Genomic DNA, 14464 nt, shown 5'->3' on the forward strand with positions numbered 1-14464 from the left:
GCCCCCGGGGACCAAACGAAATTTTTCCTTAGAAGTCTAGTGGGGCTAAATGCCCACCAAATTTCATGTTCCCCGGTGCTTCGGTGTCCCCTGGTATCGTTGACGAAAAATTTACGGGGGCCCCAGCGCGGGGGGGGGAAGTGGCCCCCGGGGACCAAACGAAATTTTTCCGTAAAAGTCTAGTAGACCAACATACCATAAAAATTTCTTCATCCTCGGTGCCACGGTTCAGGTAGTTATTTAGGAAAAACTGCATTTTTTGGGGTTTGGGGGGGCCCAGCGCGGGGGGGGTAGTGGCCCCCGGGGACCAAACGAAATTTTTCCTTAGAAGTCTAGTGGGGCTACATGCCCACCAAATTTCATGTTCCCCGGTGCTTCGGTGTCCCTGGTATCGTTGACGAAAAATTTACGGGGGCCCCAGCGCGGGGGGGGGGGGGGGGGAAGTGGCCCCCGGGGACCAAACGAAATTTTTCCCTAAAAGTCTAGTAGACCAACATACCATAAAAATTTCTTCATCCTCGGTGCCACGGTTCAGGTAGTTATTTAGGAAAAACTGCATTTTTTTTGGGTTTGGGGGGGCCCAGCGCGGGGGGGGGAGTGGCCCCCGGGGACCAAACGAAATTTTTCCTTAGAAGTCTAGTGGGGCTACATGCCCACCAAATTTCATGTTCCCCGGTGCTTCGGTGTCCCTGGTATCGTTGACGAAAAATTTACGGGGGCCCCAGCGCGGGGGGGGAAGTGGCCCCCGGGGACCAAACGAAATTTTTCCCTAAAAGTCTAGTAGACCAAACGAAATTTTTCCCTAAAAGTCTAGTAGACCAACATACCATAAAAATTTCTTCATCCTCGGTGCCACGGTTCAGGTAGTTATTTAGGAAAAACTGCATTGTTTTGGGTTTGGGGGGGCCCAGCGCGGGGGGGGGGGGGGGAGTGGCCCCCGGGGACCAAACGAAATTTTTCCTTAGAAGTCTAGTGGGGCTACATGCCCACCAAATTTCATGTTCCCCGGTGCTTCGGTGTCCCTGGTATCGTTGACGAAAAATTTACGGGGGCCCCAGCGCGGGGGGGGAAGTGGCCCCCGGGGACCAAATGAAATTTTTCCGTAAAAGTCTAGTAGACCAACATACCATAAAAATTTCTTCATCCTCGGTGCCACGGTTCAGGTAGTTATTTAGGAAAAACTACATTTTTGGGGGTTTGGGGGGGCCCAGCACGGGGGGGGAGTGGCCCCCGGGGACCAAATGAAATTTTTCCGTAAAAGTCTAGTAGACCAACATACCATAAAAATTTCTTCATCCTCGGTGCCACGGTTCAGGTAGTTATTTAGGAAAAACTGCATTTTTTTGGGTTTGGGGGGGGCCCAGCGCGGGGGGGGGAGTGGCCCCCGGGGACCAAACGAAATTTTTCCTTAGAAGTCTAGTGGGGCTACATGCCCACCAAATTTCATGTTCCCCGGTGCTTCGATGTCCCTGGTATCGTTGACGAAAAATTTACGGGGGCCCCAGCGCGGGGGGGGAAGTGGCCCCCGGGGACCAAATTAAATTTTTCCGTAAAAGTCTAGTAGACCAACATACCATAAAAATTTCTTCATCCTCGGTGCCACGGTTCAGGTAGTTATTTAGGAAAAACTGCATTTTTTGGGTTTGGGGGGGCCCAGCGCGGGGAGGGGGGAGTGGCCCCCGGGGACCAAACGAAATTTTTCCTTAGAAGTCTAGTGGGGCTACATGCCCACCAAATTTCATGTTCCCCGGTGCTTCGGTGTCCCTGGTATCGTTGACGAAAAATTTACAGGGGCCCCAGCGCGGGGGTGGAAGTGGCCCCCGGGGACCAAACGAAATTTTTCTGTAAAAGTCTAGTAGACCAACATACCATAAAAATTTCTTCATCCTCGGTGCCACGGTTCAGGTAGTTATTTAGGAAAAACTGCATTGTTTTGGGTTTGGGGGGGCCCAGCGCGGGGGGGGGGGGGGGGGAGTGGCCCCCGGGGACCAAACGAAATTTTTCCTTAGAAGTCTAGTGGGGCTACATGCCCACCAAATTTCATGTTCCCCGGTGCTTCGATGTCCCTGGTATCGTTGACGAAAAATTTACGGGGGCCCCAGCGCGGGGGGGGAAGTGGCCCCCGGGGACCAAATTAAATTTTTCCCTAAAAGTCTAGTAGACCAACATACCATAAAAATTTCTTCATCCTCGGTGCCACGGTTCAGGTAGTTATTTAGGAAAAACTGCATTTTTTGGGGTTTGGGGGGGCCCAGCGCGGGGGGGGAGTGGCCCCCGGGGACCAAACGAAATTTTTCCTTAGAAGTCTAGTGGGGCTACATGCCCACCAAATTTCATGTTCCCCGGTGCTTCGGTGTCCCTGGTATCGTTGACGAAAAATTTACGGGGGCCCCAGCGCGGGGGGGGAAGTGGCCCCCGGGGACCAAATTAAATTTTTCCGTAAAAGTCTAGTAGACCAACATACCATAAAAATTTCTTCATCCTCGGTGCCACGGTTCAGGTAGTTATTTAGGAAAAACTGCATTTTTTGGGGTTTGGGGGGGCCCAGCGCGGGGGGGGAGTGGCCCCCGGGGACCAAACGAAATTTTTCCTTAGAAGTCTAGTGGGGCTACATGCTCACCAAATTTCATGTTCCCCGGTGTTTCGGTGTCCCTGGTATCGTTGACGAAAAATTCAGTAAGGTGACGAAAAAAAAAAAAAAAAAAAACTTTGACAATCCCTATATGACCGCTTTCGCTAGCTACGCTAGCGGCGGTCATAATAATCCGTTCATTCTCTCCCTGTTCTCCTGTGATCTCCTCTGTCTCTCTCTGAAACTTCAAGTCCTCCCGATCTAGCTCCATCAGCTCCTCCTCTCGGTCTCGTTCCTTTCGGCCGCTGCTGTTCCTCGTTCTGTCCTTCGTGGCCTGGGGAAAGAAGGACGGTAGAAGGGTTGCCAGGTCTGTACAACAAAAGTCGCTCAAAAAACCCATCGGCTCTTTTACATCGGGCGGCTGAATTCTCCACTGGATTTGTGCGTCTGAGGGATGTTTTAGGGGTGTTGGAGTGCCGAAATCATACTTACAGGGGTGGAAATCAACCCGCATTTTTTTTTTTTTTACTGTGGCAACAACAACTTAAAAGTAGCCCAATCCCTTGTTGCACCGCTGTGAAGCAATCGGCCTTCAAATGCAGCCTTTGGAGGATGCAGCCTCTGAATTGGGACACAGCTAGGGGTGGGAGATATTGACAAAAATGAATATCTCGATATTTTTTTCCAATATCTCGATATCGATATTCAGACAATATTTTTGCCATCCTTCAAAGAAATGTGTGCAAACTGGCAAAGAAGGTCCAGCTGGTCTTTTGACTTGCTGCATTTGACCTTATTTTTGTAGGCTATAGAAAAAACAACAACAAAGGAGCTAACTAAACAGAATCTGAGGTAGCCCCTATCTTTTTCCACTTACAAAAAAAAAAAAAAAAAACGGAACTAGGCACCTCTTGCAACAGTGATTATTAAATCAAACAACAATATTGTTGATGATAAATTCAAAGTAAAAAAAAATATATTTTCAAAACACTATAAATCCATTTTTTCCCTAAAACGCTATAAATCCATATTTTTTTTCCAAATATTTATGGTTGGTCTTTTTAAAAAAGTCGTTTGTCTTTTATTTTTCGTGTTTGCATTTATGAGGAAAAAACAATATTACGTGACAGTTCCCCATTATGGATGCGAGTGCTCTGAAAGCGGCACTAAAAGACTTTCAAACATTCACAGAGACCTCAAAACAGAAAGCACAAATCCTTTCTTTAAAACGAATTTCGTTTTGTATTAATTGTATCTTAATTTTAATTCATTTTTCATTAACCAATTTCCTGGATTTAATACATAGGTAAAAAGTAAATATAGGCTAGCAATCACAACATAAGGTGCTTGAACTGGAGATATCATCATGAACCGAACCGTAGCCTACTCGCCTCACACAGGCCTAAAAAAATTGAAATATATTTACAGAAAGCTGGTTCTAAACAAAACCATCCAAAATAAAACTATGTAGCCTAATAAATGTGCATTTCTCCAGTGCGTTCACTAGCCTACTGCGAAGATCGCGATAGCCTATCGTCAACTTCATCTTTGCAGCCGACACAGAAATTAATAAACAATTAAAATGTCTTTTTGCAATATTTTACATATTCATAATCATTACTTTTGCTGAGGCAGCTTTTTAGGTTTATGGCGTTTTGGAAAAGAGCTCTTCACGTACAAACACCGTTTCACCAAGGCACAGCGGCCCTTCAGCACATAAGAACAAAAGAGAAAAAGCACGGACTTACTAATTACAAAACTTTGATGTGGTTGAACAGGTGAAACAGTCACAAATTCCTCTGCAACTCAAACCTTCTCAGTACGGGTTATGAAGGAAGAGAACAGCATTACAGTTTTCAGCGCGTCCTCCTCTGATTGCTGTGTTATGACTGAAAAAGTGCGTGCAGGAGCACATGCGCAAAATGTAGGTTTGTAAAATGTCCTTTTGTAAAATGACATATACGATAAAATAAAAATAATTCATATATCATTTTAAAAACTGTTTTGAGCATGTGCTTCTGTGCGCACTATTTCGAATTTACGTATGAATGTGCGTTTTTGACGACATGGGACCATGGGCTCGGAGGTTGCTTCCGGGAATAGTACCTGCCCTACTACAGTATTAAAGATCGCTACATATAATTGTTTAGAAGGTTATCAGTGTGCGTTCGTTGTTTTCTCTTTAACTTCTTTCAGCTCTTTTCATGTTTGGGGGGGTCGGATTGTACAAACTATGAAATATTCGATATCCCAATTTTGCATATCGTCCAGACAACAATTTAGATATTATCGTCTAAACGATATATCTCCCACCTCTAGACACAGCACATAATGATGAACTACTTACTGTGATTTCAGACTGTGGTGATGTGGTTTCTCCACTGTATGGATCTTCATGTGTATCTTCAGCTGACTTTTAATAGAGAAACTCTTTTCACACTGATCACACGTGTGCGGCTTATCTCCAGTGTGGATCCTCTCATGTGTTTTCAGATTTGATGACTGACTGAATCTCTTGTCACAGTGTGAACACTTATAAGGTTTTTCTCCAGTGTGAATTCTCTGGTGCAGTTTTAAACAGTTCGCTGTAATAAAAGTCTTCTCACACTCAAAGCACATGTACTCTCTCACACCAGTATGAGTTTTCTCATGTCTATGTAAATGTTGCCACAGTGAAAAACTCTTTCCACACTCAGAACATGAATGTGGCTTCTCCTTCGTATGGACTGTCAGGTGTCTCTTCAGGCTTGATGACCCAATAAATGTTTTTCCACACTGATCACATGTGAACGGCTTCTCTCCGGTGTGGATCCTCATGTGGTCCTTAAGATTTGATTTTAGTTTGAAGCTTTTCCCGCACTGATCACACGAGAACAGCTTCTCTCCAGTGTGAACTCTCATGTGAATCTCAAGACTTTGTTTGGTTGAAGAACTCTTTCCACACTGTTGGCACGCATAGGGCTTCTCTCCAGTGTGAACTCTCATGTGAATCTCAAGACTTTGTTTGGTTGAAGAACTCTTTCCACACTGTTGGCACGCATAGGGCTTCTCTCCAGTGTGAACTCTCATGTGAATCTCAAGACTTTGTTTGGTTGAGAAACTCTTTCCACACTGTTGGCACGCATAGGGCTTCTCTCCAGTGTGAACTCTCATGTGAATCTCAAGACTTTGTTTGGTTGAAGAACTCTTTCCACACTGTTGGCACGCATACGGCTTCTCTCCAGTGTGGATCTTCATGTGTTCCTTAAGATGTGATTTTTGTGTGAAGCTTTTCCCACACTGATCACATGTGAACGGCTTCTCTCCAGTGTGCATCCTCATGTGAAGCTCAAGACCATCTTTGCGTGTGAAACTCTTTCCACACTGAGTGCAGGTGAAAGATTTCTTGGCTCTTCTTTTCTTTAAAAATGTACTTTTAGTCTTTGAGCGACTCAAAGGTTTTTCTCCAGGTTTGACATGATGTTCCTCCTTCACTTCACTCAGTTCTTCACTCTCCTCCTTCACTTTACTCAGTTCTTCACTCTCCTCCTTCACTTCACTCAGTTCTTCACTCTCCTCCTTCACTTCACTCAGTTCTTCACTCTCCTCCTTCACTTCACTCAGTTCTTCACTCTCCTCCTTCACTTCACTCAGTTCTTCACTCAGTTCTTCACTCTCCTCCTTCACTTCCATCAGGTCTGAAATGAAATGTGAAGAAAGGAAAATATTTTAAAATGTATTTTTAGTACATAATAATTCAAAGAGAGAAATATAAAGTGAAAGAACATAAAGGTGAGATCTGGTGTAATAGCAGAAAGCAACTGCTATAAAATATTTCAACTTCACTTTTATGCATTTTTATAAATCAATTATACGTCCCTGAAACTTTTCATGATAAATGAGGTACATTGATATTCCAATTAAAAAATATATATATATATATATATATATAATAATAATTAAAAAAAAATTATTAAGGGCCGGTCACACTAGACTCATCTTTCTGATTTGATTCCGATGATTTATCATTTGGATAAATATTGGGTAACAGAATGTTAATTTTCCTCAAGAAACTCACCTAATACTGTACACAGAGAGCCCTGTCAGCTGGTATTATTATTAAATGTTAAAAATAACACCTTAAATTAAATATAATGTATATAATATAATAACGGGCGACACACTCAATTTGGATGTTATACTCCTAACAAAGGACCTCTAGGTAGAGATTTCCTTACGAGGTAGAAACACGTTGACTATGTTTAGAATAGACGTACATTCCCATGTCTCATCCCATGCCTCTCCTTGCACATATGTACAGACACACCCTGACTTCACAAAATACATTACACAAATAAAAATACTGAAAATAACACAAAAAAACACAATTTTAATCTTCAACAAAGTTTTGCCTAGAGCGGCAGTCGAACTTGTGTCGGCCCTGGCTATACCTTGAATTTATGAAAACATAATATAACAACGATTGCAGTGTCAATACTGGCGTGCACAGACTTCTCCACACAGGTTCACAACGTTTTTTAAACAGAAACGGTGATGCGTTGAACACACTGTTCTGATGACGCAAGAGTTGCAACTATGGCAGCTGAGAAGGCCATTCTTTGTGTTCTTTGTGAAGAATTTTCGGAGCCGGATGAAGTCGGTATAAATATGTGTTTAATACTACAAAATATGCCCAATGTTACAGTTACTGCACTTGCCGCCCAGAACAAAAGAGAACATCCCAATCGAGTGAAGGGATTGCTGAAACTGAAATGGAAGCACACATCTTACCTAATTCAGACTAAAACACATCTATTTAGCCTCACATACTGACTTTATTTGTAGTTCATACTGTTTTAATACCCTGTATTTTCTTTCTCATTTTTAGGAAAAGCACGTAATTACCATTGTTTATTTCTATACCAAATGTCATACACTTGCAATGAAGCTAAAAATATAAACAACTACATCATTATGCTGATATCCTATATTTTTACAATAAAACTTACGACAAACATGTCTTCTAATATCCTCAGTTGTTGCGTATACCGAGCTGCAACGAACATTATTTTCCTTGAAGCCATTGTGCGAGTTCACTTTAATACTGCGTGCTTTATATACATGTTGCTGCTGATTGGACTGCAGTTCTGATACACCCACCAAACAAGAGAAAACGCATCTCAAACCCTTTTGCACACCGGTGCACGCCGTTTCCAGGAAACATGACGTTCAACCCGGAAACCGTAGCAAAACGTTGCGCACCGTTTTGAACTTGAACATGCCCCAGAACTCCAAACTGAATGTCAGAATGGGAAAGAAAGGTGATTTTGAGCGTGGCATGGTTGTTGGTGCTAGACGGGCCGGTCTGAGTATTTCACAATCTGCTCAGTTACTGGAATTTTCATGCACAACCATTTCTAGGGTTTACAAAGAATGGTGTGAAAAGGTAAAAACATCCAGTATGCAGCAGTCCTGTGGGCGAAAATGCCTTGTTGATGCTAGTGGTCAGAGGAGAATGGGCCGACTGATTCAAGCTGATAGAAGAGCAACTTTGACTGAAATAACCACTCGTTACAACCGAGGTATGCAGCAAAGCATTTGTGAAGCCACAACACGCACAACCTTGAGGCGGATGGGCTACAACAGCAGAAGACCCAACCGGGTACCACTCATCTCCACTACAAATAGGAAAAAGAGGCTACAATTTGCACGAGCTCACCAAAATTGGACAGTTGAAGACTGGAAAAATGTTGCCTGGTCTGATGAGTCACGATTCCTGTTGAGACATTCAGATGGTAGAGTCAGAATTTGGCATAAACAGAATGAGAACATGGATCCATCATGCCTTGTTACCACTGTGCAGGCTGGTGGTGGTGGTGTAATGGTGTGGGGGATGTTTTCTTGGCACACTTTAGGCCCCTTAGTGCCAATTGGGCATCATTTAAATGCCACGGCCTACCTGAGCATTGTTTCTGACCATGTCCATCCCTTTATGACCACCATGTACCCATCCTCTGATGGCTACTTCCAGCAGGATAATGCACCATGTCACAAAGCTTGAATCATTTCAAATATGATTGAACATGACAATGAGTTCACTAGGGCTGTCAACGAATATTCTAAATTCAAATATATTCGAATAGTTTTAAAAAACAGGAATTCGAACGTGAGAATTAAAATTCAAATGTGAATTTCGAATATGGAAAAACACGCCCGCGGAAGCAGAGGCTCGGCTGTCTGCTTTGCGAGTGGGCGTGCGCGCTGCCTGAGGGACAGGTCACACGAGTCGCACTGTCTAGCACAGCGTCACTGCTGAAAGTTGACAGTGCACTAAAAAGACAATGGAATAAATTGCAGTCAGTTTTTCTTTTCTTTTTTAATACAAGCACCAAGAATGTAACTGTAAAAGCACTTTATTTTTTATGAACCTCAGGGTAAAATTTATTTGTTGTCACATTTCTCGGAATTGTGTGCCTCATTTTATTTAACGTTAAAGGTACAATATGTAAGAATTTTGCATTAAAATATCCCATAATCTCAAGGCCAGTGTTATATATTTTGTTAAGTTGATTACTTACAATATCCCAAATGTTTCCAACTATTTTTAAATCGTGAAAAAATTGGACAAATGCGGAAGTTGTAGTTGTAGCGTCTATCAAGCAACAAACGTTAGCTTGTTTCTTGCAGTCGTTATGGAACACAATTATTCTTTACCGATTGCAGCTGGATCTGTCGACAAAGCATGCTTAATTTTATATTTTCCAAATGTAGCATTCGGTAATAGTTATGTTTATGTAAGGGAAGTATTATTGCTTTAGGTTTGTGTTTAGTTTATTGACATTGTTTATCATGTCTGGTGTTTATGGCCATGTAAATAAATATAGCATGTGTTATACATAAAGATTAATCAGTATTTTGGCAAATGATGTGGGTATGTTCGAATGTACTTTTACAACAATTGTTTAGAACACGTAAAACTGCGCCGCATTATCACAACAATGAATTCGACATACAGTAACATCTATGATAACCAATTTAGTATTAAACCTTACTTTTCTTGCGGTTAATTCATTTTAATGAAATAAAAGTATGATGAGGTTCAAGAGTCAGGAAGGAAGAAGACAGGGTCGGCGTGACTGGGACTCGTACTTTATTAAAATAAAGCAAAACAAACAAAAGTCGTGCACAACTCGCATTCACCGTGGCAACCGCGACGGCACAAAACAGTTAAAAAACGAGAGCTCGGATCCACCGGTTTTCTTTCTCTGCGTCCAATTTTCTCTTCAGTCTCTCTCTCGTTCCAGCGCCCGGCTTATAAGCGGTCTCTCCACGCGGATCACAGCAATAAGACACAGGTGTTCGTCATTTGCACTTGACCTACTTGCTTCCCGCTCGTCTCTTCTCTCTCTCATTACAGACCGCGCTGAACCCACTGATCTATATAGAATGTCATAACACGCCCCCTTGGCACAAAAAGCATGTCATTATAAAAATAGAACTTAGCCTCATCCATGAGCATGATTTTTCGATTCCCGTCTGACTGATTTACATCCACGGTGGAGTTGAAAACGACAGTTCCCATCATTCCAAGCTCCTTCACATCGTCATCAAGCTACGCCGTTGTTGTTGTTTGGAATGTAGCGCCCTCTAGCGGCCAAAAATTCTTGCATATTGTACCTTTAAACAGAAAAGTTCCATGTTTACCACAGCACAGCTCGCTCGGAGCGTTCAATGTCGGTTCTATACTGTAAAACTTCAATTAATGTTAATAAATTTGTTTCAATCACTGAATAAAGCCTGCTATATGGGACAAGAGTCGCGATCTTAAATTGCTTGCACAAAACTCTTGATCAGCACTCAACATGTGCTTGTTGTTGTTAAACCGTTATGCGCAGAGAGAGCGTGAGCGCGAGGGCGAGAGAGAGAGAGAGAGAGAGAGAGAGAGAGAGAGAGAGAGTCTGCGAGTGAGCGAGAGTGAGGTCTGCGGTCTTGGCCATTAGTTTATTTACTTGGTTTTGTGTTGGTAATACATATGTCAAATATGTTTAAACTTAAATTTACTACAAGTAGTTATGTCTCTTTGTATTAATTTGTCCTGTTATTGACGTAATGCGCGTCATTGACAAAATGCGCAACCAGATGTTCGAATAGTTCGAATATTCGTGTGTTTTTTAGAGGGAATATTCGAACGTCATTTTTGAGCAATTTTGACAGCCCTAGAGTTCACTGTACTAAAATGTCCCCCACAGTCACCAGATTTCAACCCAATAGAGCATATTTGGGATGTGGTGGAACGGGAGCTTCGTGCCCTGGATGTGCATCCTACAAATCTCCATCAACTGCAAGATGCTATCCTATCAATATGGGCCAACATTTCTAAAGAATGCTTTCAGCACCTTGTTGAATCAATGCCACGCAGAATTAAGGCAGTTCTGAAGGCGAAAGGGGGTCAAACACAGTATTAGTATGGTGTTCCTAATAATCCTTTAGGTGAGTGTATACAGTACATCTAAAACAATCCATATCGAATCGCAAGCCTGAGAATAGAAATCTAATCGGAAATTGAGAACTGTTTGTTCAAAATGTTTGGTAACATGGTTGCAAAAAAATGTAAGCCAGTTAACCCTCTGGGGTCTGAGCTGTTTTCTGGGCCCTGGAGGTGTTCTGACATGCTCTGACATTATTTCTGTTACTTGTGACATTTTCATGGCTAAAGTCTAATTACACTGTATTCAGCACAAACTTTGCTACAATAATATATCAGCAGCATGTATGTAAAAGTTTGTAGTTTTGAGATAATGACATTTATGCGTGGTTTGTGAAAATACAAAAATAAATTTTCACTGAAATAACTTTTGAAAATTGTATGACGTAGCCTAGAATATTTGCTCTAAAACTATGTGAGAATCACCCTGACTGCTCATTCAGAGAAGACAATATATTGATTTAAAAATTTTACGACGTGTTTTGTGTGATAAAGCAATATGCGAAGGGGCGGATCATCTCATTAATATGAAAGCTTTCCACACCTGAGAAAGACAAAGAACCTCCCTAATGGCCCTATTAGGAGCTTATCAGGGCCCATCATTCTGACCACCCTTGCACAAAGAATGAGGAGATTTAAAAAAAGAATGGCTTTTAAAATTGTTTGGATTTATTTACAACACAACATAATCCAAAGATACACAACAAAAAAGTACCATGTTCATGTACAGAGGCATGTACTGTGAATGTTGAAGTCAGCAGGACTCAGTGGCATCTGGGCCCTGAAAAAAAAAAAAGAAGAAAAAAAGTGAACATACTGATATCAAGAGAAAGGCCTGCACGATTTTGGGAATACATTTGAGATTTTTCTTGTTAAAATTGCTTTTTAAAATTCACAGAATACACACACACACTCACACAAATGTTTCCAACAATATATTATATAATGAACACCAGGTTTGTTGTGCCTTGTAGGTATAGGCTATGCGCAGTGCTGCATAAAATAATAACAATATAGCAGCCTATATATATTTTCAAAAGGATTTCAGTAATAACTAAGCTAGAGAAAAATATATTGATTATCATGTTACTTCAAATGTTTCCATTCGTTATGATGATATGAAATGAGATAATAGTAAAAACATGAAGCCGTTTGGAGCGTTTTGCTTTTTCCAAAATATGATACATTCAAACGCGATCACGATCAAAAATATGATACATTAAAACGCGATCGCGATCAAAAATATGATACATTCAAACGCGATCGCACTCAAATATAAAACATTATGGTTAGGCCTACCATATACATATCTACGTTTGAGCAGATATCCACAAACACAGTAACAGTAAACACAGGTCTAAATATTATAATATTCACCATATATATAGCAACAGTTCAACTGCAATGTGAAATTTATGCAACAATAGCAAACTAATATGTAAGAATTTCTTACCTTATCTTTCTTGTCTTCAAATATCGTTCTTCTTCTTCTGATGTAAATCCAATCTAAGCTCAGGCACGTCTTTCAAACTCGACGAAAAGTGAAGTGAAGTGTTTTGTTGTTGAGGTAATGAGGGCGATCGCGTTCCATGTGGAGATTTGCATGTGAATATCTTTTGCGCGAGTGGGCGTGGTAAATTAAAAAATAATTAGGAAGCGTTTGAGAAGCTGGACATCTTGTTGGTTTTATACAAATTACTTAAACAGAGAATATTTGTTTTCGTTTTGAATCCGATCATTTAAAAGTACACACTTAAATGTTTATAAAGGTGTATGGCTCATAAATGTGTGACAAGTATTCGCTGAGTTTTGTTTCAGTTTATAGACGTGCTCAAGAAAAAAAAGTTCACCGCGACGGAGAGGCAGAACGCACACCCTGTTTATTTTCTTTATTTTACAAAAGCACAATGTTTTGATTTGATTGGAAGTGGACACATATAAAAGTAGAAATACCACAGATTCTTTTTTTATATTTCTTTTTTCTGTATGACCATAAATGACGGAGAAATTTAAGTTTATAGTGCTACAATGTGGAGAAAAATGCAGCAAAACGCGCCGATGCGTTTGTCGACCTCAGAGGGTTATAATTGTAAAATAAAACAGCTAAAATATTACAAACAAAATAAACAAACAAGTTTGTACCATTTCCCATAGTGATAATAATATTTAGTTTGACCTGATGTTGACAATCAATATGAATAGTTCTCAAACTTCGCTTTACTGACCATTTTTGAAAAACAAAAATGAAACCATTTCATTTCATAGTTGAACTGTTTATCTAAAAGTGATGAAGTGCTTGAATGTCTCTAACATGAATGTTCTTCAGCATCATGAATGAATGAAGAATAAACACCAACCTCTTTGTTCTTCAGGATCTTCAGTGTGTTTCATTCTGCAGGGTTCTGGATCACTCATGTTCTCACTGTCCTCTTTAATAAACTCAGTCTTTACAGATTTCAGATCTTCCTGCTGCATTGCTGCTCGTCTTCACTTGTAGCTGATGGGAATATTCCAGCATTTATTGGAGAATTACAGTGGGAGGAGCTTCAACTGATGATGTGATTGCGGTGGGAGGAGCTTCACTGATGATGAATTCCACTGTGGGAGGGGCTTATCTGACAAAATCAAAAATATATTAGTTACTGAGTTTGTTTTTGTACTAAATATCACATCTAAGCATTTATGTCTGTTTGTCTGTCTATTGTAAAGTAACTGATGCTAATTCACAACTTTTTTTACTAACCTGAACATTATTCTGCTTCTTTGTAAAAAAAAAAAAAAACTCCGATGCATCGCGATTTGCTTGCAGTGCACGGTCTCGCCCGCCGGTGTTTTCCTTACAAATGCTCTACGAAGACATCATTTATGTCTTTTGGAATAAAGTGGGATTATATATTAAAAATCGCTGACAGAAGGATGCTTTCGGTTTCAAATGCTGACGTGGGCTTGGTGAAGAGCGCTCGCGGCTGAGGCTGTGAGAGACTTTAGTGGTGAAATGTTTTTGCATCTCAAAATTATTTCTGACGCGAAATTAGTGAAAGACAGTCAGTTATGTCTTAATGGATTAAACAGACACACCACATCTTATACTTCATTAGTGCATTAGTGAATATCTCCTGCTGTCCATGATGTCATAGTAATAATCAAACAACAGTAAAGCTGAGAAAAAGAAAAAACACTCACAGATCTTGACTGGAAAACGTTCAGATAATCTTAAATACTAAAAGCATGTAATATGTTTATTTGTTCCTCTTTATTATTTACTACTTGCTTTAATGCTTTCAAGCTAAATGTATTAATTTCAATTAAATGTTTCAATTGTAATTATTTTAAAAAGTACTACAAATTATTACAAATGTGATTATATAAAAAAAATTAAGATTTAAGTTGGTAAACTAATTAATTAAGAAGAAAAAAGTAATCGGATC

At 40.6% G+C, this 14464-nt stretch overlaps 1 protein-coding gene across 3 annotated transcripts; it reads right to left on the reverse strand.

The window, feature by feature from the left end:
• Positions 1 to 2694: 2694 nt before the first annotated feature.
• Positions 2695 to 14244, reverse strand: LOC308696896 (uncharacterized protein). Of its 3 annotated transcripts, XM_081375834.1 has the most exons (4): positions 13394 to 14244; positions 8271 to 8327; positions 4920 to 6249; positions 2695 to 2906 (listed from the first exon to the last, which is right to left on the reverse strand). In XM_081375834.1, the coding sequence occupies exons 1-4, from the start codon at positions 13509 to 13511 to the stop codon at positions 2843 to 2845; spliced, it is 1569 nt and encodes a 522-aa protein (XP_081231960.1). In that variant the 5' UTR covers positions 13512 to 14244; the 3' UTR covers positions 2695 to 2842. The 3 variants fall into 3 exon arrangements, with proteins under 3 accessions (XP_081231960.1, XP_081231962.1, XP_081231961.1); XM_081375836.1 differs by lacking the exon at positions 8271 to 8327 and having other exon boundaries at positions 4920 to 6207; XM_081375835.1 differs by lacking the exon at positions 8271 to 8327.
• Between the last annotated feature and the right edge of the window lie 220 nt (positions 14245 to 14464).

Source organism: Scardinius erythrophthalmus, assembly GCF_964197995.2.
Source record: "Scardinius erythrophthalmus genome assembly, chromosome: 1".
Classification (NCBI taxonomy): Eukaryota; Metazoa; Chordata; class Actinopteri; order Cypriniformes; family Leuciscidae; genus Scardinius; species Scardinius erythrophthalmus.